Raw genomic sequence first — 25,165 nt, 5'->3', positions numbered from 1 at the left:
TCAAGGTGACTGGAGAAATTTAACTCTAATTGGCAACTGGGTGGCGCTATAACAACAGAAAAATGCTTAAAAATGGCTAAAATGCAACCGATCGCTGTGGCTCCCCCTGTGGCTGAATGTTTGTTTTTTTTCTAATTTTTGGTATGACTAAGTCATGGTATGGTATGCTGTACATAATCACGGAAACTGTCAGTCAGTCTATCTACCAGTGTGCCCCACTTTTAAGTCAATCCAACATATAAACACTTTAACTATCTGCCTTTCAACGTGCTACCTTAACTACTAATGTACAGCTTTAGCCCACTAACTATTGTTGGATTTTGGCTCACTCTATCACTCAGTGTTGACTATGTGAGAGCCTGGTCCTGCGTGTTCTTCAATGAAGAGAATAGAGAAGATATTCGGTCTCAATCAGTAGGTTTATTAAGCAGTAAAGGAATAAAGTTACAGAGCTCTGGGTCTGATCTACACGTTCCTGACGAACAACAAAGTCTGTCAGTTCACGAAGTCTGACCTCCTGTTTCTCCCTGACCCAGTATATTTTGGCGTAACAGAGTGTCATTGTGCACGGGCGTGGTTCAGTCTTCTCATTGGTTGCTCGCTGCCTGCTTCCTCATTCTCTTACACAGCTGCCTCGTGTTGATCTGACTCGTTGGGGCTGATTCTTCCTGTTTTGAGAAGACAAGAGCAACACTTCCCCACTCCCAATGTACAGAATTATCTGAATACAACAAGCTCTGTTCTTTCTGCCATACATGATCATTATTATCTATTCTAGCTGCATGTGATTACGTGAGCTCATCCGTTACATCACTATACTTCTCCTTCTGTACTTCTCCACTCTGTAAAGGAAGCACATTTCAATCAGTTAAATCAACACTGTAGTTTTCCATTATATATGTCACACAGTTCATGTCTTAAATGCATAAGCAACACACCTATATTCCATTACTATCCCACTATTGGCAATGGTACTACTGTACTTTCAATAAAGCAATCGTACCATCAAATTCACAAAAACTCTGTCTGAATGCATTGCTCTTCTTAATCATAATTCAGTTGACTATTTAATCTGCAATTTCCTATGACCTGTATCCCAAACACACACCATGTCAAACTGTACGTGGGCAACTGTGCACTCAATGGGTATGGACTAGTCTTGCTTTATTAACCAATATTGTGTGGCAGGTTACATATTATATTTTGAACAACAAGCTGTATGCCATTAAAAATCAGTCTGCAAACCATGATTGGCCCCCGGGCCAGACTTTGAACTTGCCTGCTGTACCTCAAAACTGTACTTGAGTACAGTCTTCAAGTAACTGTTCTTATTTTCCAGCACTGCCTGGAAGATGAGGAGAAGGGCCTTTTACCAGGATAAACTTTATAGTACTGTTGGGACCTGACCTTGTAACAGGCCTCCAATTAAAGTATCAAAATGACTACTGGGAATAATTGATAATTATTAATAATAATTAATCAATGGTGCTTAGGCAAGAAATGTTGTAAAAACCAGTTCCACGTTTTTGTGACAGGTTGAGAAAAGTGCAGTTGTAGCAACCTGCAGATTTTATCTTCATGAAATATCCATGGTTGATCTGAAACTGATGACATATATTGCTATTATATTTTTCCTCCATTCTGTCATTTAAATGTGGTAGCTGTTGGAGATTTTTCCCAGTTGCCTCCAGTAAAAGGAAAGCCATTGGATGTTGACAATGTAGGTGCTAACCTGTAATATAATAATTGCCAAGTTTGCAGTTATTAAATAAAGACAGTATATGTTTGTACACTCTTCCCACGAATGCTTCAGTAGTTATTTGTAGTAGTCATAATTTGGATTAATTATATGTATGTAATGTATATGTTCCCTCATATTTTCTTCTGTTTGTAGCTGCACAGAATGGCATTTAGGTGTTTCTATATGTTTCTTAGCTTTACGACATTTACCACAAGTGGACACAAAAGTATCTGTGCATACAAAGGACCAGCTAAACTAAACTTGGCACACTGCTGTAGTACCCCTGAACATTGCATCAAAGGATTTACAAAAGAGTTGTTGCCTGTTATTGCTGCATGTCTGCTGAAATGGTAACCCAAACTCCATAACTTTATAGTAGAGACCATGAGATCAGGTTGTCTGAACTGTCTTACACTGCGGATGTACTCTTTATGATACAAAAAAAAAGAGTTTTGACCAGTGCTGCATTTCCAGATTACACCCAGGGGAACAGGAGAGTAACAATGAAATTAAACCAGGGAAAAAAAGAGCAGGACAAATGTTAAATATGAATATGAACAATAGTTAACGCTTATTTACAGAAAACAAATAAAGCATACAAGCATGGTAGCTGGTAACTGGTAGCCAAACAACACCCAACCCTAAGGCTGCCTAACTGGCCCAGTGGTGCCATCTCCTCGGTACTCCAGTCCTTTTCACCAGCCTGTCCCTGATGAACAAATTCTAAATAAGGGTATAATAAGTGTGAAATGATTACACAGGAGGCGATGTAACTTTAGCCAAAGCTATATTTTTTTAGTGAACATGCTTGGTAGCATGGGTACAGGGCATACATACACTTGCGATAACATGCAAGATCTTGTAGCCTCTTATTAGACTTCACTGCAACTGTGTTACCGTATAACACTTAGTAGTGCGCAGGCACATTACTCATGTTTATATGACATCTCCCCTTTTTTGTGTTATTGTCTCAATAACATCAAAGACACTCTGCAACTGAAAATGGCTTTCTCGACAGCTCCTATCATAAATGTAAATGTGAATGTAAACTCAAAACAAGACAGTTCGGTAACACTTTACAATAAGGTACACAAAATTAGAGTAGTTACTGAGGAACTAATGAGGAACGAAAGAGGAACTATTAATTAGTTAATGGTCAGTTCTTCAGTAACTCATGATCAAATTTCAGAGGAGTAGTTACTGAGTTACTAATGAGGAACTAACTATTAGTTAATGGTCAGTTCCTCATTAACTCATGATCAAATTTCATAGAGGAGTTAATCACGACTTAATAATTAGTGAACTAGTTACTTCATCAGTACAGAATCATTACTCAATAACCTGTCCATTAGTTAACCTTTTTATGTCCTAAAGTAAAGTGACACATAATGAGTAGTCTTTCATTACTTCATCATCATCTTTACAATTAGTTCCTTAACAAAAAAAATCAGACAGCAGGATTCTTGAGAAGAGTTTTATTCATTATTTTAGTATGGTAAACATAAGAGTAGTACACTGAGTAAGAGGAGTATACTTTGGGTATAAGAAAAGTAAAATGTGAGTATAAGGTTAGTGTACTGTACATAGGAATAGTATAATTTAAGTATAAGAATAGTGAAAAGTGAAAAAATAAGAAAAGTGTAGTATAATGTAAGTATAGGTGCAATGTACTTTTAAGTATATGCAAAGTATAATTTGAGTTTATGAATAGTGCAATTCAAGTATAATGTAAGTGTAGGAGTAGTGTACTCTAAGTACAGGCAAAGTATAATTTGAGTATGTATTAAGTATAAAAATAGTGCAATTCAAGTATAACAGTAGTATACCGTTAGTATTAGAATAGTATAATGTAAGTATTCGAATTGTGTACTTTAAGTATACACAAAGTATTATTTGAGTATTGAGTACTGAGTACATATTTGAGTACATGTTAAGTATAATGGGGCAGCAGTAGCTCAGTCCATAGGGACTTGGGTTGGGAACCGGAGGGTCGCCTGCTCAAGTCCCCGTCCGGACCAAATATGGAGTATGGACTGGTGGCTGGAGAGGTGCCAGATCGCCTCCTGGGCACTGCCGAGGTGCCATTGAGCAAGGGGAATTAATAACGTATATAAAATTAAGAATTAAAAAAATTAAGAATAGTGCATTTTAAGTATAGGAGTAGTGTACTTTAAGTATACACAAAGAATAATTTGAGTATATGAATGGTATACTTTAAGTATACGAATAGTACAGTTCAAGTACAACAGTAGTATACTATAAGTACGAGTAGTACACTACAAGTTCACTCATAGCATACTTTTAAGTATACTCAGCATTTACTATTATTATTACTATTTCAAGTATAGTCAGAGTTTACTTAAGTATACTTAAAAGTGGGCCAAATTAGGACACTTTTAGTATACAAGTATTACATATGTACATGTGTAAATATACTACTAGTACATTGATATAAATGCTATAAAGTATACTTGGGAAGTACACTTAAAGTTTACTTAAGTATACTTGAGAAAATGAACTTCAAGTATACTTATTTTTGGTATCACACTAGCCAAGTTGTATGCCACAAGACATGTGCTAGCCAGTGGGCTGTGTGACAGGGTGTTTGCAACAATGATGGTTTTTCCTGGAGTGTACTCTGCTACTGGGTTAAATCTTATGAGCCTCATGAGAAGATGCTGACATCACAGAGGTACATTGTCCAGGCTATGGCTGTTAATGAGGGGTACAAGCAGCTTGGTCAGTTACTAGCTTCAGCTGCTCCAGTCCAGTGAGATACCTGTCAAACTTCTTGCACGCCAACACACCTGCCAGAGCTTCCTATTCAATCTGGGCATAGCAGGTTTCTGCTTCTGCAAGGTGCCTGGAGCAATACACCACAGGTTTCCACTGCTCCCCGTGGAGCTGAAGTAGTACGCACCCTAGTCCATAACTGCTTGCATCAGCTGACACAGCAGTGGGCTTGTTGACATCGTAGTAGGCTAGTACAGGTGCGGTTGTCAACAGTTCCTTAATGCATTCAAAGGCTGTTTGCTGTGTGTGACTCCAACCCCATGCATTTTCTCTGTTGAGCTCCAGACCAGCTGACTCAGTGCAGTGCATTACCTTCTCCAGGCAGCTGTCATGCTCTGCCTCTGTGGCCCCATACACCTGGATGTCATCCATGAAGACCTCAACACCCTCCAGCCCAGGGGTGGGCAATTAATTTTTAAAAGGGGCCACATAAGAAAACTGAGTTGTGTTGGAGGGCCGAACCAACAATAACTTGAACTTAATTCTGCTCAGTATTAATTTTCTGTATCTGGATTTGTTGAATCATCACTGAGAATGTCTGTTCACATACCTAGGTAGATCCAAAGACGACTAGAATCTTCTGAGCATGCCTCCTCATGTGTGGAAAGTTCTCCTCTTTGCGGGAAGAGTAGAAGTCAAGCAGTGAGACTGACCTAAAGTGCTCTGCCAGAAGTGTGTCAGACTGCAGGTCAATCATTTCCATCTGAACATCACTGGGTGCATTCTCCACACTGCAGGTGAAAGGAGAAGAAACCATGTGCATTTCACTCTCAACTGTTTTAAAGTCCTGAAATCACCTTGAAAACTCACCATGCAGTGCTTCCAACATGGATGAGTACTTGTCGAGGTGATCAGCTGATTCTGTGGCTTCCTTCAGTGTTGGCAGGTGGGTGAGAATGTTGTCCTTCATTTGGCTTGAGAGAAGCTGCAACTTCCTCATGAAAGCCTTTACTGCGCTGTACATTTCATGTACAAAAAGGCCTCTGCACTGCAGTTTGACATTTAGTTCAGTCACATCTACAGCAAAACCATGGTCTGCAATCCAGTCTGCATCTGAAAGCTGTGGAATGTCATTTCCTTTCTTCACACAGAACTCGTGAATCTCTTCTCTCAGGTCCCAGAAACTTCTCGGTACTTTTCCCAGGCTGAGCCACCTGACAGCTGTGTGGAAGCCTATGTCACAATGTTCAGTCTCACTTTCCTCCAAAAGTGAAACAAACTGTCTGTGATTCAATGCTCTTGCCCTGATGAAGTTAACTGTTTTAGTTACAACATGAACAACATGGTTCATTTTTAACACTGACTTACACAACACTTCCTGATGTATAATACAATGCAAAAATGTCAATTTCTGCTCAGGGTTACTTTCTGTCACTTTATCCTGCATTCTCTTCAAAAGTCCAACATTTTTCCCCGTCAGATTTGGACAACCATCCGTTGTCACACCTGCCAGCTTGTCCCATTTTAGTCCCAAACATGCATTTACCTCCGTGAATAAATCACTCCCGGTTGTTGTCACTTTCATTGACTGCATGGCTGCCAGCTCCTCCGTGATTTTAAAGTCCGTAGATATTCCACGTATGAAAATGAGTAGCGGGGCAGTGTCACGTACATCGCAGCTCTCATCCAAAGCCAGGGAAAAATAGTCGAAGCTGACCGCTCTCTTCTTCAGCTGAAGTGCTAGATTCCCCGCGATGTCCTCAACCCTCCTCGTTACAGTCCGTCATGAGAGGGGGGCACGTTCTCAAAAGCTCCCTTTTTCTCCGGGCATATTAGGGCAGCAAACACTCCTTAATAAACTCCCCGTCAGAAAACAGTTTACTTTTTCTAGCGATTTTGTGGGATATGACATAACATGTCTTGACAGCTGCATCTCTGGATGTGCAAAGTTTAGTAAAAAGTCCTTGTTGGTTTTGCAGCTTAGCTAGCAAAGCATCCGACTCCCTTGCGCGCTCTTGATCAGACAAGTTCTTGTATTTCTCCTCGTGTTTGGTCACGTAGTGGCGATTCAAATTGTAATCCTTGAACACGGCGAACTGTACACCACAAACTAAGCACACGGCTTTACCTTTGACTTCTGTAAATAAATATTTAGCAGTCCATGTCTTGTTGAAAACGTGGCATTCTGTATCAATTTTTCTCTTTTTGCCGTGGGCTGACATGTTGAGGGCTAGCTTACCAGCATCACATGTAGCTGTTAGCCTACACACGTGCGTCACTACGTAAATAAAAAAAGACATTACGTTACGTAAAATGTTACTTATTTCGTGTCGGGCAAACATGTTACAAAAGTAATGCATTACAGTAATATGTTTCATTTTAGCAGTAACGACATAATATAACGCATAACTGATGGGTTTTTGTGTAATATTATTACATTTACCAGGTCATGTAACGTGCACCTGAAATAAGCTGTTTATTGTATTCATTTTTCATTCATCCACACTGATTAACACCGCTCCATTTCTGCCAGTGCACCAACAGAAGAAATATCCCTCGAAGGTTGTTGTGTGTTGTCATGTGATTTTACTCTACAAGAGCCTGCTGGTAAAGGGTAAATGGACTTGCACTTGTATGGCACCATTTTAGTCTTCCAACTACTCAAAGCGCGTTTTACACTATGAGCAACATTCACCCATTCACACAGACGTTCACACAGTGTTGGCCAAGGCTACCGTACAGGGTGCCACCTGCAACTCAGCTTCAGCGCGCTCACAACCCGATTTTTATTTATACAACCTTCTTTTTCTTTTTCAAAGGAGACCTGGCCAAGACAGCAGCGATACAGTCACATAGTTAGAGTTGAGAATAATTAGAAAAATATTTACAAACACAGAACAAACAGTCATACAATCAGATAAAACATTTACAGACTGAAAGCCTAGACTCCAAGGATTTCATTCTCTCTTTAAAATCAGTCAAAGGAACCAGTGTGTGTAAATGTAGTTCAGACTGAAGCTTGTTCCAAACATCAGGCGCTGAAAACCTATAAGACTTCTTTCCTAATTCAGTCCTTACCTTTGGAACAACCAGTTTCAAAATGTCCATTGAGCGGAGATTGTGACTTCCTTGTTTCCAGCTTAATAGTGAACTTAAATAAGAAGGAAGTCTGCCCAAATTTTTGGGGGGCACTTTGCCTTTTAATTGATAGGACAGCTAAGCATGAAAGGGGGAGAGAGAGAGGGGGAATGACCTGCAGCAAAGGGCCACAGGCTGGAGTTGAACCCGGGCCGCTGCGGCAGCAGCCTTGTACATGTGGCGCCTGCTCTAACCACTAAGCCACTGACGTTGGCACGTGCAAAGTGCTTGTGCAAAAGAAAAAAAAAAAAGCACCTAACTACATACCGTACATTTGTGCACAGTAATGAGCAGGAGAAGAGTCTGTCTCACTTACATGTGCGGTGTAAAGATCTATACTATTGTAAGATGTATTCAGGCTACGCAAGACTGCTTAACTTCTGTCAATGCACAGACATTAATATAATGTCATTCAATGAGTTTAGTGTTGCATTGTCTTTGTAGTAAGGATATTGGGTGGTTGGCATTGTCAAAGCAAAGTTGATGTTAGTTAGCTGATGCTTCACACAGTTTTTTATACCATTTAACATCCTTTACTAACTCTGCAACTTTACACAGCATAGATTACATACACATATATTCTAATTTGGCTTTTGACAAAACAACACTCAGACAGGAACCTGAAAGTTTCCATTTCAAAAGTTCCTCTTGTTTTTCCAAGCAAACCACATGTGGTCAGAAGATCTCTCTCAGTGGCCATCTCTGATTTTGCCATCTTCTTTGTAGTTAATTCTTGTAGCAATATTAATGAGTATGTTAGAATTTAGATTTTGCAAGGGTCTTTCCCTGGGAGGCTGTCGTTTTCAGCTCCAGTGGTGTTGGCCACTTCACGGCTTTCCAACGAGGTTACTCTCTTAAAAGCACTGATGGCCAAGCAGATAAAGGCAGAACGCTTAGCTGGCCTCAGGTATCCACCACAGTACATAGGTAAATGTCCTTAAGGCAAACCAAACCAACCAGTAGTTGTTAGGACATTTCACTTACTACCACAAATTTTGCGAGAGGAGAAGTCAGGACATCACTGAAGTCATCGTCAGAGAATGAGTGTGAAATTGTGTGCCAGTCCATCTAATATAGGTTGAGTTATTTCACTGGATACATAAAACCTCACAGTAGCACTACAGAAAAGACAGGGGATCACTTAAGTCATGAGACTTTGTCATCTGGGAGCCATATCATGTTTCATGACAATTCATAAAATATTTGTTGAGTTTCAGTCTGTACCAAAGGTGTGGACTCACACTGCTTGTGTCGCTAAAAAAAATAAAGAGAATTATGTGAAGTGTCATGGGAACTAAAAATCAGTGTTTGTCTAGGTTTGCCGAGAGTAAGCAATGCAATACTTATAAAACAATATTTGTCTAAGGCTCTTAATTTTCTGGCTTGCAAGCAAGAGCCATCATCAGCACACAGGTATGACTGACGAGGGGCAGTCCCTCCTCAGCTTTTCTTCTCTTGAGGATACATTTTGCTGGTTGCCAGCAGGTATATGTAATTTTCTGTCTTTGCTTTTAGTAACAATAGCAGTAATATTCTTTAGCATCAAAGGTGTTGTTACCCTGTTGTTGTTTTTTGTTTAAGTTTTGATCCAGCGCCAGAGGAAGTGGTCGTAGTGCTGCAGCCATAGCTGAAGACTATCATGAAGACCAGAGCTTGTACAAGAAGGGAGTTCAGCGTCATCTTCCTCTTTCTGGCTGTGGCTGCCTTAATCTTTGGGCTACGTAACATGGAGGTCCTGGAGGTGAGAACCCTCAAAGACTGGACCCTATTTGAAATGTTTAACTTTACACAGTTTTCAGCATATTGTTTTCAAATGTGTGTTCCAGTGCCTATTTCTTTTTGCTTTTTTAGTTAATGTGCTTTTAGTGCATTTGTTTGATGCATTTTTGTCACCATCTCTCTCTTGACCCCCCCAGCAGTTTCAGCATAAAATACACTCCACCACCAACGTCACAAACATTTCCACTGACCCAGATGTGAATCACAGCTTCTGCACCTTCCAGCCACTCTCCGGTGAGGACGCTCTGGAGGAACGCCTCCTACTAGACTCCATTGCTTGGCCTGAAAATCCACCTTTGCCAGCTCCTGTTTCCCTGGAGCAGACCAGTGATCCAGCTCACAGCACCTTCACCATTCTCCCAAGGAGGGGAGGAGGACAGTGGCATGTAGGGGATCAGCTGGAGGTTATGATAGAAATGTCTGACTTCCATGGTCGTCCCAAGAAGTATGGGGGGGACTTCTTACTCGCCCGGCTCCACAACCTGAAGCTTGTTGCAGGTGTAGCTGGGCAAGTGGTGGATCATCTCAATGGGAGCTACTCTGCTGTATTCTCTTTACCCTGGGAAGGAGACGCGCAGGTTAAGGTGATGCTAAAGCCTGTCATGTTAAATGTGGTTGTATTGATGGTGTTTTCTATCTGTCTTCTAAATGACTGGTCACTAAGCTCTGCCTGTTGCTTTGCCTGTTAACTTTCACGTCTTGCACAGCACATGTGCCATTTTTAATGATGACAGTGGCAGATTTAGCAACCTAATTTTAGAGACAATGATACATTTTCATTTTAGAAAAAAGCTATGGCTGGTTGCACAAAGCAGCTCAAGTAAAGGTTTTCCTGTAAATCTGAGTTAAAATTTCCTTTAAATAAAACCAGTTGCACAAAACATCCTTAAGTGTTCTCTTTAAGATTTTCTTAAGTTTTTCTCCTGATCTTGGTCTTATACTCAAGGAATTGCTTAAAGTTGATTAAACTGTTGCACAGAGGACCTTAGAAACCAAAGTAAGGATAGAAACATTGACTGCATTTTAACGGCAACATGGCTGAGTTTATGGCGATTAATGAGGAAACTGAAGGCATCCAGAGAAGAATGTCCTGCGATATGATTTGTGATGATTTTCCAGAGACTGTCATCTGAAGATCAATCTTGTTTATGTAGATACAAATCTTTTAGATGTGTCAAAGTATGGAGCTTTAAGCGGTATCCACTTAATTTGTCTTTGTTGATATGACTGAAAGCAATTGGACGTAGTGAAAACTCTGGTTCTCTATCCAATCAGGTGATGCTGGTTCACCCTAATGAGGCTATCACAGTGCTGAACAGGATAAACAGAGAACAGCCCGATAGGGTTTTCTTCAAGAGCCTCTTCCGCTCAGGCTCACTCTCTGAAACTACCATCTGTGACATCTGCCTACGTCCAACCCAGCAGCCGCTGTGCAACTTCACTGACCGTCATACAGGCGACCCTTGGTTCTGCTACAAGCCAAAGAACCTGAGCTGTAATGCCAGGATCAACCACTTCACAGGAGGAGTCAACTACATAATTAAGGGAAATGAGACGAAGCTCTTTCAAAGGTGAGGGAGCAGAAAGACAGGACTAACATTTTATGTGACTTCTTTTTTTTTATAAATACCCTTTGCATTGGTTTTTCAATTTTATAAGCACAAACAACAGAAAAACAAAACAGGCAACAACAAAACATACAGAACAAAAAAAGTCCCACCCCAAACTAACAGTGAGTGCTGCAATTTTTATATATATATTACATAAGGAGACAGGTAAATGAGTAGCACATATGAAATAAATGAAAGGGCAGTCAGCCCTCATCTTCCAGGGACAGATGATGAGTTATAGTTTCTGTAGGAAGAAGTGCAATGGTTCCCAGATCTTCCAAAGTCTGTCCGATTTGTTTAAGGTCATGAGTCTGCTTCTCGAGGAATAAGAGCAGAAATCTGCGATATCCACATGTCGACTGTAGGGACCTGGGGAGCTGACCACCACAGCAAGATACATTTTTTAGCCAGAAACAAAAGAATTATTAACAGAGATTTGGTATCTGTGTCAGAAAAATTGTCTGGAGTATGGTTTAGAAGACAGAAAGAAGGACTTAGTGAAAACTGTTTATCAGTGACCTCCTGCATTACAGAGCGAACCACTTTCCAGAAAGTCTGGATGCGGTCACATGACTAAAACAGGTGGATAAATGTACCTTTGTGTATTTTACATATATAACAAAGATTGGAGGTGTCAGGAACATTCTCTGGAGGTGAACAGGTGTGTAATAAGTTCGGTTAAAAATTAAAAATTTTGTTCATGTATAGAGATTGAAGTACATTTAGGGAAAACCCCACTGCAGACCTTGTACCGGTCTGCAGGACTCAACGTCACCTCCACATCGCACTCCCACAACAGCTTCAGACAGTCATAGCCTGAAGAATCAGAATAAAGTAATGACAAGAACAGTGACAAAGATATCTAAATATTTGAAAACCCCTCTTGGACAACCGAAAAGGATATTGCATTGACATATCCTAGGGGATATTAAAGGGGAGTAGCGACCGACTTCCCTAGGTCAATCTTAAAACCCAACTCCGAACTGAATTGATTTCTTAGGATTATTCAGATATAAAAGAACATTGTCTGCGAATAAGGAGATAATGTGGTTTTCTTCACCTAATTCGAGATATATCAGGGTTAGTTCTGATAGAATAGAATAGAATAGAATAGAATAGAATAGAATAGAAGAAGACTTTATTGTCATTCTTGCAGACACATAGAGCAGTGCAGGTGAACGAAATCACGTTGCCTTGGCTCACGTTTCCTGATGATTAAAAAAAGGTGCATTTTCAGGGCTGCAAAGTGCTTAGGCAGAATGAATAAATAATAAATTGATTAAAATATCTTAAGTTAAAAAGTACTACTAATAGCTAAAATGGCACAAAAAGCAATTTAGACATGTTCCCAGTGTGAATACTGGAGTATCTCTTCCCTGAGGCCAACAGGGTTAACAGTACATGGTGAGGGTGGGTGGGGTCATGGGCAATACTCTGGGCCCTGGTCAGGCAGGGCTTATGGGCAATGTCCTGGATAGGGGAAAGAGGAGTCCCTACGATTTTTTCTGCTGTCCTCACCACCCTCTGCACGGCTTTCCAGTCAGCTGCCTTGCAGGCCCCACACCAGACAGAGATGCAACTGGTCAGCACACTCTCTATGGTGCTCCTGTAAAAAGTGGTGAGGATCGGAGGGGGTAGGTGTGATCTCCTTATCCGTTGCAGAAAGTGTAGGCGCTGCTGGGCTTCCTTTGCAAGGGTTGTGGTGTGAAGTGACCAGGTTAGATTGTCCGTTAACTGAACCCCCAGGAACTTAGTGCTTTTGACTACCTCTACTGTAGAGTTGTTGATGTGGAGTGGTGTATGACTGGGCCGGTTCTTTCTGAAGTTCATGATGAGCTCTTTTGTTTTCTCAACGTTCAGGACCCGGTTGTTGGTGTTGCACCAATCCACCAACTGCCTCACCTCCTCCCTATAGGCGAGCTCCTCTCCGTCTTGAGTGAGACCCACTACTGTTGTGTCATCTGCGTACTTTATGATGTAATTAGCTGGATATTGGGTGTGGCAGTTGTGTGTCATAACAGTAGAGGGCTCAAGACACACCCCTGGGGGGAGCCAGTGCTCAGGGAGATGGTACTGGAGGTGTTGTTTCCAACCCACATAGTCTTAGTCATAGTCATAATCTCCTATTTATGAGAATGGCTGTGCCTTTCTTGTTCTGTGACTGGGAGGAGAAGTGAACTTTGCCTACCCAGTCCCTCTTAAGTTTCAGATGTTCTGTATCAGCCTAGTTTCCTGAAGTAATGCTGTATCAGATTTTTGTTTTTTCAAATATGTTAAAAAAAAATTGACATGAGAGCCACAAAGCTGGAAAATAATTGAATAACAGGTGCTGAGTGCAGAAGAATTAATCAGGGTGCAAGAAGTTATATAAAAGAGTAAACCTGGGCTCCAGTCGTTTAACAGAAGGAAAATAAAACACAAAAATCTTGAACAGCAGCGTTTACCCTCCCCTATCCTGTCCCCAAATGACAGGAAAAAACTACCCCAGAAGAAGTCACTGGGCAATCTAAGCATAGTCCAAATCCTGATTTAGCAGTTAGATCACAACTAAGACACCTGAAACAGTGTCCATACTCCAGGCTGAATAATGAACACCACTGAGAAACTGAAACTGTGATGGGTTCCCAAATTGTGCTTGGACCACAACATTTGTGCAAAATTGACCTTAAATAAAGACTACACACAAGGCTGATACAAGAGCATATGAACTATTAAAGCTAAATTCAAAATGCAAGTGCTGTATTTGTAAGAAAACATCATGGAGAAGAAAAAGCACTGTAGTAGAGTGTGAGATCAAACTGAGTACAATGCAAAATGAACAGTTTTTATGCATTCTGTGTTATAAAGGGCGAAAAGGTGAGGGGAAAAAAAGAAACTGAAATCACCTTATTTCCCAGGTAGAGAGCTACAAATTGAATCACAGTGCACAGTGTTCAGTGGGGGCTTAGTATACATGAGGTCCATCTTTCTTCATCTCTCACTGGTAACATTAGAGAGTATCCAGGAATGTAGCATGATGGGTTCTCAGGGGTGTCAAAAAGGCGCAACTGCCCTTCGTGGAGACACCAGAGGCGGGCTACGTAGACAAGTCCACGGTACTTATTATGACGGGCCAGCGTTTTCCCCACGGTGTTGAACTCTCGCAGCCTTCGCAGGACCTCCGCAGACAGGTCAGGGTAGAACCGTAGTTGGGAGCCACCATGGTGGATGTCACGTTTCTTCAGGGCTGCTCTGAGCACAGCCTGTCTTTGGGAATATCGTAGAAACCGCACCAAGATGCTTCTTGGGGGCATGTCTGGAGCCAGAGCAGGAGCCTGGGCTTGGTGGGCGCGTTCAATCTCCAGCGGGGGAAGTCAGCGGGCAGGCCAACTAAAGTCAGCAATGTTGTCTGGAGAAAGTCTGCAAGAGGGATGTTGCCCTCCATTTTGTCTGGAAGGTTGATAATTTTCAGTTTTTTTTGTCGGCCACGATGTTCTAAGTCGTCAATTTTCAGCTGCAGCTGCTCCACTGTTTTTTCCATGGAGGCTATACGGGTGCCGTGAGCACCGTGGCTGTCCTCTGCAGCAGAGACCCTCTCCTCAGCCTCTTCCATGCGCTTTTCTAGGTCCATCACTTGGTTAGAGAGAGCCGATAAAGAGCTCTCCACCGAGGTGACAGATACTTTTATTTCGCTCAGTGCGCCATCAGTGATGTCCAGGCGAGTGCCGACTGATTCATCCATGTTGTTCACCCGGGAGGCCACAGACTTTATTTCAGCTAGGATCTGCTCCATAGTTACTTGGTCAGTTAGCATTAGCTCTGAGGTGTTAGCATCACCTTGCTCGGCCTCACTCGGGATGTTTGAGGCCGCTTCAGACCCGACGATGAAAAAATAGGAAAGTCCTTGTCGCGCTGCGGTCTAGGCATCTCTAAAGTACAATTCGGCTGATAGTATTGACTTTACTAGGAGAAAGTAACAGATTTATTTGAAGCCTGGAGTGGAGTTAAGTCTCAAGTGTCCATCTTGATCCGGATCACGTGACCAAACCCTTATGTGACTTCTAATACAGTACATCAAGTGTATATGTCCTTCATGGGTGTTTCAGAAGTTTAACTCCTGACAAGACTGAATCCAAACATGTTCACATTTTAAAGACAGTAAGTTATAAAATCATGTAAATTCATACACAATATTCTGGATGTTTTCTTCTGAGAAACATTGAGATGCATGCTAACTTTTTTTGCTACTTGGAGGAAGTACAAAAAGCTATTGACATACTATCACCTTATAAAATTGATATGATAAACGTGTTAGCAAACAGTTCCCTGTCAACATCCAGCCCATGTGGAGCAACATTAGCATTCCTTTGGAGGTGGTATAATGTCAAATGTGAGTCCAATATTCATTTTCTTTTTAGCTCTACTTTGGTCTCCACTAACTCCTGAGGGGAAATCTGATTTAGCTTCAAGATGCTCTTCTATTTTCACCAGCCAGCTGCAAGCTTTGTCTGTTGTTTAGAAGGAGGTGGTTGATCAGAAGCAGCGTTATGTACCTGCACATCATGCGTTGTGTGTAGGGTATCAGGTACTGGAGGGGGCACCAAAACAGCTATGAGATCATCAATCATAATCAGAAGGATGAACTATTTAATTTAAGTGAACTACAATAGACACCATTAGACCATTGTAGGCAATATGATATATATAATTGCTCAAAATAATAAAATGAATTATGCGTCAGGGTCATGCAGCTCTTGCTCTACCAGAAAAACAGTGTGCTGGAAGATGATGCAAGTGACAAGTTGCACATCACACATGCTCACTGAATCCATAATTTACATGAAAATATTGATTAGTGCAGCTTTAACTCACAGAATAGATTTTTGGCAGCTTTGTTGTTTTCACTTAATAAAATTATTTCAGATTTTTGACCTCCTGTCTTGTTTTTATGTTGTTAATTCTATAGTATGTGTAAGATACTGAATATTTAATACATTAATGTTTTATTGTGTGTGCTTTTCTTCAGTCGTGTCAACTTGAAAGTCGAAATTCGGGCTTCAGGACCTGCCAGCATCACTGTGTTGCCAAAACAGAAAGGTAAAGCATGATTACTCCTAGCTAGTTTCAAAGACCAATAAGTGAGGTCTGTGTATGTAGGTCTAATAATGGTCTAATAATGCTTACTGTTGTAAGTGAGTGGAATTGAACTGAACTGAACAGACTGTAGTACTGAAAGTAAAAATATTTTGTTTGGGGGATTTATTGGAATTGAAAACCCAGACTAGATTTTGGGGTTTCTGGAAGGGCAGTGCTTTTTTTTCTTCCTTCACTTGAACTATTAATACATTTAATCTGTTGTGATGTTTTGCTATTTGTTGGCTCATGCTATGCATTTTGCTTTTGGGTATGTGTTCTTGAGATCAGTGCTGTGTTTTATGATGCTCTATACCTCTTGAGTCCTTTGGACAGTAACTTAAAACTACTGGCTCATCACCTGATGAAAATTTTGTTTGGCATAGTCAAGGGGTGAGAGAAATCTTGGTTTTGGTCTTTTCATGGGACTTGTGGACAAGAATGACAAAATAAATGATTAAATAAACCCACCCATATCCTTTGACTTCCTCTTAGATCAACCACAGTTGAAAAGCAGCATTGTGACATCTGGACCCTCTGGCTATTACTACCAGGGTACATGGCGATCATTAAATGGCCCCACAGTTCGCCAATTCAACATCTCTGACATCAGTCCGTGTCTGAAAGGCAAGGTGGTCCACATGTATGGAGACTCCACCGTCAGGCAGTTTTTTGAATATCTCAATGCAGTACTACCAGGTAGCTGATTAAGCCACAGGATTTCTGGCAACAATTTGATTTTGTTCACACTGCAGCTTAATCTGTCCCTCTGTCATACTTATAGATCTTAAGGAGTTCAACCTGCACAGCCCGAAGAGAGCTGGACCTTACATGGCCTTAGACTACGCAAACAACATCAGGGTAACGTACCGCTTCCATGGTCCTCCTCTCCGTATTGTCACTGTCCCAACCAGGGAGCTTCGTTACATTGCAAATGAAATAGATGGTTTAATTGGAGGCACCAATACTGTTGTACTTTTTTGTGTCTGGGCTCACTTTGGCCCTTATCCCATGGAGCTCTACATCCGGAGGCTGCAGAGCATCCGCAGGGCGGTGGTGCAGCTGCTGGACAGGGCTCCCGGCACAGTGGTCATCATCCGGACCGGGAACCCGCAAGGCCTGACGCTTAATTTTGCACAAACAAAAAGTGACTGGTTCTCACTGCGGTTCAGCAAGGTGCTCAGACTCATGTTCAAAGGACTGAATGTTCATCTGATTGATGCCTGGGAGATGGTCCTGGCCCACTATCTGCCACACATGCTCCACCCACAACCTCCTATTATTAAGAATATGATGAATGTTATCTTGTCCTATGTATGCCCTGCAAAGGGCAACTAGATGTACATTTGTTGTGGGGGGTGGTTCATTTTACTTGAGTTTAAGATACTGGATATTTCAGATTTGTCACAGGGGATTGGACATTTTCATTTGGAAAAGTAGCACAGGATAAAGTATGTCAACTTCTAAACCACAAGAATTCACAACAGATGGGCAGAAACAGGAGATCTACCTAGGTGCAGTTAGTTTCCTGATAACCTCTTCAACCCTGCCCACCAGCTCCAAGGCCAGGAAGCCAAATCAGCCCCAGGGAAAAAAAAGGCAGAGAAAGGGAGGTCACAAAACTTAAAATATTCACAACTGTTAGGCACTGGGGATACAATTCTGAAAAAAATCACACATCAATCAGCTGGTTTCTCATGAACTTGAGGCAATAATATCACATATGCAAAACTGTTGGGTTTTTTTTGTCATTTTGGGCTTAAAGCACCAAAGTCTGAAAAAATGTCCCATCATTCTGCTGTTTTAGGTGTACTGTCAAAGATTTTGGTAACATTTGATGAAAAAATGTTGTGCACACAGTACAAATTACAACAAGGTATTGAATATCACTGTGGGCATATTCTTATGAATATAGAGTGACATACTTCTGAATTGACTTTAGGCTGCAGTAAGGCAAACTTTTGTCACAATTCAATGGATGTGCTGAAAAAATTATCAGCTCTGTAGGGCATTCTGGTGATTTATTATGATTTTTTGAAGCTTGGAATGTGAAATATTTTTGAAATTTAGATTTAATGTAATAAGCTGTGATGGGAATAACGTTATCTCTACAACTAGCTAACATTAATACATTGTCTCACTGCTTGCACCAGTGTAAGCTAACATTGACATAAGTTTGTGTTTTTTTGATGCACCGACCCATCAGATATATGGAAAGAATACAATAAAGATTTGTACAAAGAGTGAGGATTAAAAGATTCAACTTCAATGGGGATGATTCAAAGGCAGTGTGCAGATTCAGATTCTGTGTGACATATGTACTCATCATTCAGATCTTGTTCAGCATACCAGCACTGTTAATATGAAAGTAAAATGGCTCTTATATGCAACTTCTTTCATTCATTCATTTATTCTTTCTTCCATTAAGGGGGTGTCCAAGCATTTAACATATTTGAGCATTTTATAAAAAAGTAACACTTGGTTACTTTTCCAGGTAATTAGTTAGGCCTACTTTTATAGTGCAGTAACTCAGTTACTAACTCAGTTACTTTTTGGGGAAAGTAACGAGTAACTATAACTAGGCTATATACTTTTTTAACAGGGATCGCTTTTCGGCGATTCTCGCTTTTTTGACGGGAACTTGAATGACTTGTGTGATTCGCATAGATCTGAGGAGTTTTCTTTTTGGAGGGGGGGGTCTGACAGATGCCCTTAACGATTCATAATAAATCCTGTTTTTGTCACGGTACATGATGGAACTGCATTGAGGAAGGGGAGAATAAAAATAAAACAGCTGTTGCAGGTAAAGCAACTCTAGTCGCAGGATGCGTGTCACTGCTCGCCTGCCTTTCTCTCTCCCGCGATCCGTCACTCCACTGTCTCCGCTCTGATACTCGCTCTCCCCCGGTCGGCCTGTACTACGATGCACGTTTAACATAGCCAGGCTTTCTTTAGGTGAGCTGGCTTCACAGAGCCTAACAGCGCCCATCCAGGATAACCAGTACTACAAAGCTGGTTGTCATCTCTGTGTTTTCCAGCAATGAGCGCGTTCATGTGAAAGAGGCGGAGTTGTTAATTAGGAGTGACATCATCATCATGAACTCACCCTCACATGAGATGAAACGGTATAGCCTATCTGTAAAAAACTTCTGTTTCAGTGACAGCAGAACAGTTATTTTCAACTAAGTAACAACAGCCTGTAATCATAGGCTACAACAGAATAAAATAAGTAAATGTAATATATAATATATATAATATAAATATAAAGCAGATAAAAAAATCCTTGTCAATAATTTTGCGAACATCAGCTTGTCTGATTTAACAGATGTAGAGACTAGAAATAATTTACAAATATTAAAAGTAGGCTAAGGCAAGGCAAGGCAAGGCAAGTTTATTTGTATAGCACAATTCAACACAAGGTAATTCAAAGTGCTTTACAGAGACATTAAAAGCAACAAGACACAATTTAAAACAATAAAAACAGTAGATTAAAAAGGGAAATAGAAATTGAGAATGATAGTGATAATAATAAAATACAGTAACATAAAATAAAAACAGGCTCAATACATTGAACAGTCAGGATAAGAAAAGAAGTAGAATAATAAAAGGCATAAATCAGCAGTGTGTAGTTAAAAAGTACGGGCAGTAGAATACAGCAGGTAAGTATTTAATCTAAGAGTACGCTTCAGTAAACAATAGTGTTTTTAGCCCTGATTTAAAGGAGCTGACAGTTTGAGCAGACCTCAGATCTACAGGAAGTTTGTTCCACAGGTGAGGAGCATAATAACTGAATGCTGCCTCACCTTGCTTGGTTCTTGTTCTTGGAACACACAACAAACCTGTTCCAGATGACCTAAGGGGTCTGGATGCTTCGTAGGGAACCAGTAGATCAAGCATGTATTTTGGTCCGAGACCATTTAGGGCTTTGTAGACCAGCAGTAAGATTTTAAAATCTATTCTTTGACTCACAGGAAGCCAGTGTAGCGATTTAATGACCGGTGTAATATGGTCCAGTTTCCTGGTGTTTGTAAGGACTCTGGCGGCAGCGTTCTGAATCAGCTGCAGCTGTCTGATTGATTTTTTGTTAAGGCCTGTAAATAAGCCATTGCAATAATCCAACCTACTAAAAATGAATGCATGAATAAGTTTTTCCATGTCTTGTTTAGACAGAAACCCCTTAATTCTAGTTATATTTTTCAGGTGGTAATAGGCAGATTTAGTAATAAACTTTAAATGGCTGTTGAAGTTCAGGTCTGAGTCAATAATAACACCAAGATTTCTGGCTTGATTTGTAGCTGTCAATGACATAGAGCCAAGGTGGGCGCTGATCTTTGCTCTTTCATTTCTAGGGCCAAAAATTAATACCTCTGTCTTTTCTGGATTTAGCTGGAGAAAATTCTGGCACATCCAGTCATTGATTTGATGAATACAGTTACTCAATGAGAGTAAGGGACTGTAGTCGTGTGATGACACTGAGATATAGAGTTGTGTGTCGTCGTCATACGTATGATAGGAGATGTTGTGATGTTCCATAATCTGGGCTAGGGGTAGCATATAGATGTTGAATAGAAGTGGTCCGAGAATGGACCCTTGAGGAACCCCACATGTGATCGTAGTTCGCTCAGATTCATGGTTACCAATTGACCCAAAAAATGCCCTATCTTGTAAGTAAGATTTGAACCATTGTAGCACAGTGCCGGTGAGTCCCACCCACTTTTCCAATCTGCTAAGTAGTATATTATGATCAACTGTATTAAATGCAGCACTGAGATCTAGTAATACCAGGACAGAGGATTTGCATGCATCATTATATAAGTACGGTCTCAGTGCTGTGATGTGGCCGAAATCCAGACTGAAATGTGTTAAAAAGATTGTTTTGCATCATAAAAGTATGGATTTGCTGAAAGACAACCCTTTCAATGAAAAATGGCAGATTTGATATTGGCCTATAGTTACTAATTGTTGTGGCGTCCAGATTTGATTTTTTTAGGAGAGGTTTTATTACTGCAGTTTTCAAGGCCTGGGGAAACTGGCGTGCTTTAAGAGAAGTATTTATTATCTGCAGTACATCTGGAGCTATGCAGTTAAAAATGGTTTTAAAAAAGTTTGAAGGCAGAATATCAAGGCAGCATGTTGTGGGCTTTAATTTTGAAACCGTTTCTGTTAGAGTTGTGTAATCTAGGAGGCTAAAATGTCCTAGATTAACCGGAGGACAGGAAGGCACAAGTGTTATCATTCCTGAGCTGGAGCTGCACACTGCCTGTCTTATCTGTAATATGTTGTTTGTGAAGAAGGCTGCAAAGTCATTACATGACTTGTTAGACAAGGCACATTTAAGAATTATGATGACTTAAGTATTTAGTTTGATGACAGGATGAAATCATTCTTAATATCACATACTGTAATAGAACTTTAAAATAAATCCAGACTGTTTCTGCTACCGCACCAAAGAGTGTAAAAGTAGTTAATGACTGATGAGGTCTATCTGATCGAAATGTTATATTTATAATCACGGGAGCTAATTAACAATGTGGGTTATTTCTTTAGTTGTTTTTTTTTCCAGTTATCAGGTGTCTCAAGTTATTCTGAGCTGCAGAGTGTAAAATCATCCACACTGTCAGCTGTCACTCTGAGGATAAAATAAAGTTTACACCATTAAAATGCAGCTAAAATCGTCATTGGGATATGTGTTTAGTGTGGTTATAAACCATCTCTCTGTTTGTTAGAAACTATTTTAAAACCAGTGTGGAAATAGAAAACTTTCAACAATTAAATATTAATACTGACCTATTAACATATAGCCTATATTGCTTATTTAATTTTGTTTGTTTTTTAACACTGTCACTTTGTCAAGCACACTGGGGACTTTTGCTCATGACATTCTCTGGCCTTTTTAGCTTGGTTAATGCAAATTTTAGATATTTAGCTTACTGTGGCCAAAATTGTTTACAGAAACGAAGTTCTTCATATATCTAGCCTCCTAAATTTGCTCTCAAAGTGCACCAGACTGATGTATTTTAACTTTAAAATAGTCAAACTTTTCTTCCGGGGGGGCATGCCCCCGGACCCCCTTAGAACTTCAGAGGCTCTTTCTTTTTTCACCATACCTGTGTTTGCATTACTGTTTTAAAGTAACGCTCCCAACACTGGTAATAAGCCACACCATCTTTAAGCAGTCATCACCAAATTTTATGCATCGATTGCGTCTAGACCCTAGATGGTGTAAACCATACGAATCTCTGTAGCTGACTCTTTTTTTGTGGCCCCCTCTAGTGACAGAATATTCCAAGACTGGTTAGCAAAGCTTGGGCTAAGCATCTGCATATGTGTACCAAGTTTGGTTACAATTGCTTTTGCCATTTTGATGTATTTATGTAAAATGTATAACTTCAAAACATATTGACATATTGAAAAAAGTATTATCTACAGAATACAGAGAGAACGGCCTTTCATCCGCCCAGACAGATGCCAGAGACATCGCTGAAGAAATGGAGATTCCAATGGTCTTCCCCACTGCACGAGGCCGAAAACCAAAACGCCAGTTTCAGTATGAGTCCCAAAATGCGGATCCTTCCTTTACAATGACACCAGAAGAACTGTTTAAGAGGGATGTTTTCCTTCCACTAGTGGATTCTGCCATCATGGGCACTAGTGAGCGTTTCAAGCTGATGGAGTCATTTCACAGTCTGTTTGGCTTCATATATGGAAGAAAGGAAATGAAGAAGGCTTTGGAAACTCGTACACTGGAAAACAGCTGCATGAACATGGAACAAACACTTGGAGATGTGGATGCTGAGGAGCTCGTGCGCGAGGTAACGGCTGCTGTCACCGCCGTGCCGGCACAAGAAACCACTGGCCTGCAGATTCTGAGCTACATTTACAGCAACAATTTAGTGGAACTGTATCCCAACCTCAGCATTGCTCTCCGACTCATGGTGACAGTGCCCGTGACTGTAGCGAGTGGAGAGAGGAGTTTCTCACGTTTGAAATTAATCAAGACTCACTTGAGATCGACGATGCTGCAGGAGCGGCTGTCAGCTCTCGCCCAGATCTCAGTTGAGCACGAGATGACAAAATCACTTGACAGAGATGAACTGATACGAGCCTTCTCAGTACTGAAAAACAGAAAGGGTGGATTTCAGTAAATACGGATCTACGCCCGCCGCCCGGTAAGTCTTTTAAACAGTTTTAACAAAAAACGTCAGTGGCCCAATATTATCAATAAAACAAACTAGCCTACTGATTTTACTCAACGTGCACGGTGTATCAATGCACCGTGGCAATCCACACCAGTAATTTCTTTCTTTTTTTCCTCCGTCTGTCTCTGTCTTTTCATGCAGGTAGTGAGCTGTCCATGGTGCTGAAATGACGCGGAGCACTCATTATTTTTGTTGTTAATTTAATTTGAGGGAATTGTAAGGGACAATAAAGTATTCATATCCTTATTTGTTGCAAACCAACCTGAATCCTCGCCTTTTCTGCTGAGTCCCGGTTTCTTGCCCTGGTTATGATTTTAACACTTGGTCACAATGTATCGTTTTACATGGGAAAATATGACTTGGTCACAATGTATCGTTTTACATGGGAAAATATGTGCGCATGGACGCATGGATGACTTTACTGCGTTCTTTCAGCTTATAATGCGTCACGGACACAGGACGCGTAGCTGGCAAACATAATTATGTTTATGTTTTACGTGGTAGGGCCCCATATTAAGTATTGAAACGGCCCCCCTGATGCCAAAGGCCGCCTCTGCTTCTCGAGATAATTGTAAAAAATTAAATTTAATTGTTACAGTGCCACCTTGCAATGAATGGGTATCTATTTTTGTGCCTGAGTAGTAGGTGTAATTTGTGAACCATCTGCCAATTTTGGTGAGTTTTTGCTGCACAAACAAGCAGAGAAAAATAAGAAGAAGAAGAAAAAGACGAATATGGGCAAAAACAAGAGGGCTCAGCCGCAGTTTCTGCTTGGACCCCAGAAAAGAAAGAAACAAATATAGCCACAAGCTGCAATTCTGGGGTTCAAGCCAGCATGGACCTTTAAAACTTGAAAGCTGGGTAGGATCAAGACCTTGAAAGATAAAGAGATGATCCGCACACAAAAATGAAGCTCCCGTAGAAAAATTTATTCAGTCATATATAGTCTGAGGAAGAGCCTGCTGGCTCGAAACGTCACACTATGACTGAATAAATGTTTCTATGGGAGCTTCATTTGGCGTGTGGATCATCTCTTTATCTTTCACGTATATACTTTTTTGATCCAGCACCCTGAAATTTTTTCACTGTCGGATGTGCGTGTTTTTTGATCTTTACTTAGGAACAAGACCTTGCAAGCAACAAATGGTTTACTATAATGGAAGTCAGTCAGATGTTAAACATGTGAAGCAGGGAGTGCCTCAAGGAAGTTGCCTTGGACTTCTTCTGTATTCTATTTTCACAAATGATTTTCCTTTAGTGTTGAAAAGGGCTCATATTTCAATGTAAGCGGACAATTCAACAATTTATTTAGCTGAAACAACAATTGGTGATTTAAATACTAACCTAAGTCAAGAAATGAAGTTGGTCTTAGATTGGATTAATGGTAATAAACTTATCCTAAATGTGTCCTAGACAACTAGTATGGTAATTGGAACAAACTATTCTCTGCAATCAAATCCAAGTCTTGGGGCCCTATTTAGATGGTCTAAAACGCAAAGCGCCAGGCGTGCGGCGCATGGGCGTGTCCCAGTCACTTGCTAGTTAGACAGCGTGTTTTCAGGCTGTGCGCCATGGCGGAGAGTCTAAAAGGGTTGGACTTACTCTGTGAATTAGTCATGGGTGTGTTTTGGGTGTATCATTCAATAAGCCAATCAGAGTGTCACCTCTCATTCCCTTTAAGAGAGGCGCGATTGGAGCGCACCTACCAACTGGAAAGAGTGAGCGTTTTACAGCTGAGGAGACGATAAATGTATCTCTATATCGACTGTCCCGTCACATCTGATGACAGATCAAAGGGGATTGGCACCGTTTGGCACGTTTGGCACGCGTAATGGAAACCCAACCTGATTTGA

The 25,165-nt window shown here is 40.7% G+C and overlaps 1 protein-coding gene across 1 annotated transcript in view; it reads left to right on the top strand.

Moving 5' to 3' along the window:
* Positions 1 to 18,496, top strand: part of LOC126384738 (NXPE family member 3-like) — a 19,535-nt gene extending 1,039 nt beyond the window's left edge. Inside the window, exons 2-7 of the mRNA XM_050035992.1 lie at positions 9,194 to 9,353; positions 9,529 to 9,975; positions 10,667 to 10,962; positions 16,007 to 16,077; positions 16,609 to 16,812; positions 16,898 to 18,496. Of these exons, the coding sequence (XP_049891949.1) occupies positions 9,252 to 9,353; positions 9,529 to 9,975; positions 10,667 to 10,962; positions 16,007 to 16,077; positions 16,609 to 16,812; positions 16,898 to 17,451 (1,674 nt within the window). The 5' untranslated portion in view covers positions 9,194 to 9,251 and the 3' untranslated portion in view covers positions 17,452 to 18,496. The remainder of the gene's footprint in view (positions 1 to 9,193; positions 9,354 to 9,528; positions 9,976 to 10,666; positions 10,963 to 16,006; positions 16,078 to 16,608; positions 16,813 to 16,897) is intronic.
* The last annotated feature ends 6,669 nt before the right edge of the window (positions 18,497 to 25,165 follow it).

This window comes from Epinephelus moara, chromosome 23 (genome assembly GCF_006386435.1).
Source record: "Epinephelus moara isolate mb chromosome 23, YSFRI_EMoa_1.0, whole genome shotgun sequence".
NCBI lineage: Eukaryota > Metazoa > Chordata > Actinopteri > Perciformes > Serranidae > Epinephelus > Epinephelus moara.
This window is presented reverse-complemented; position numbering and strand designations above follow the sequence as displayed.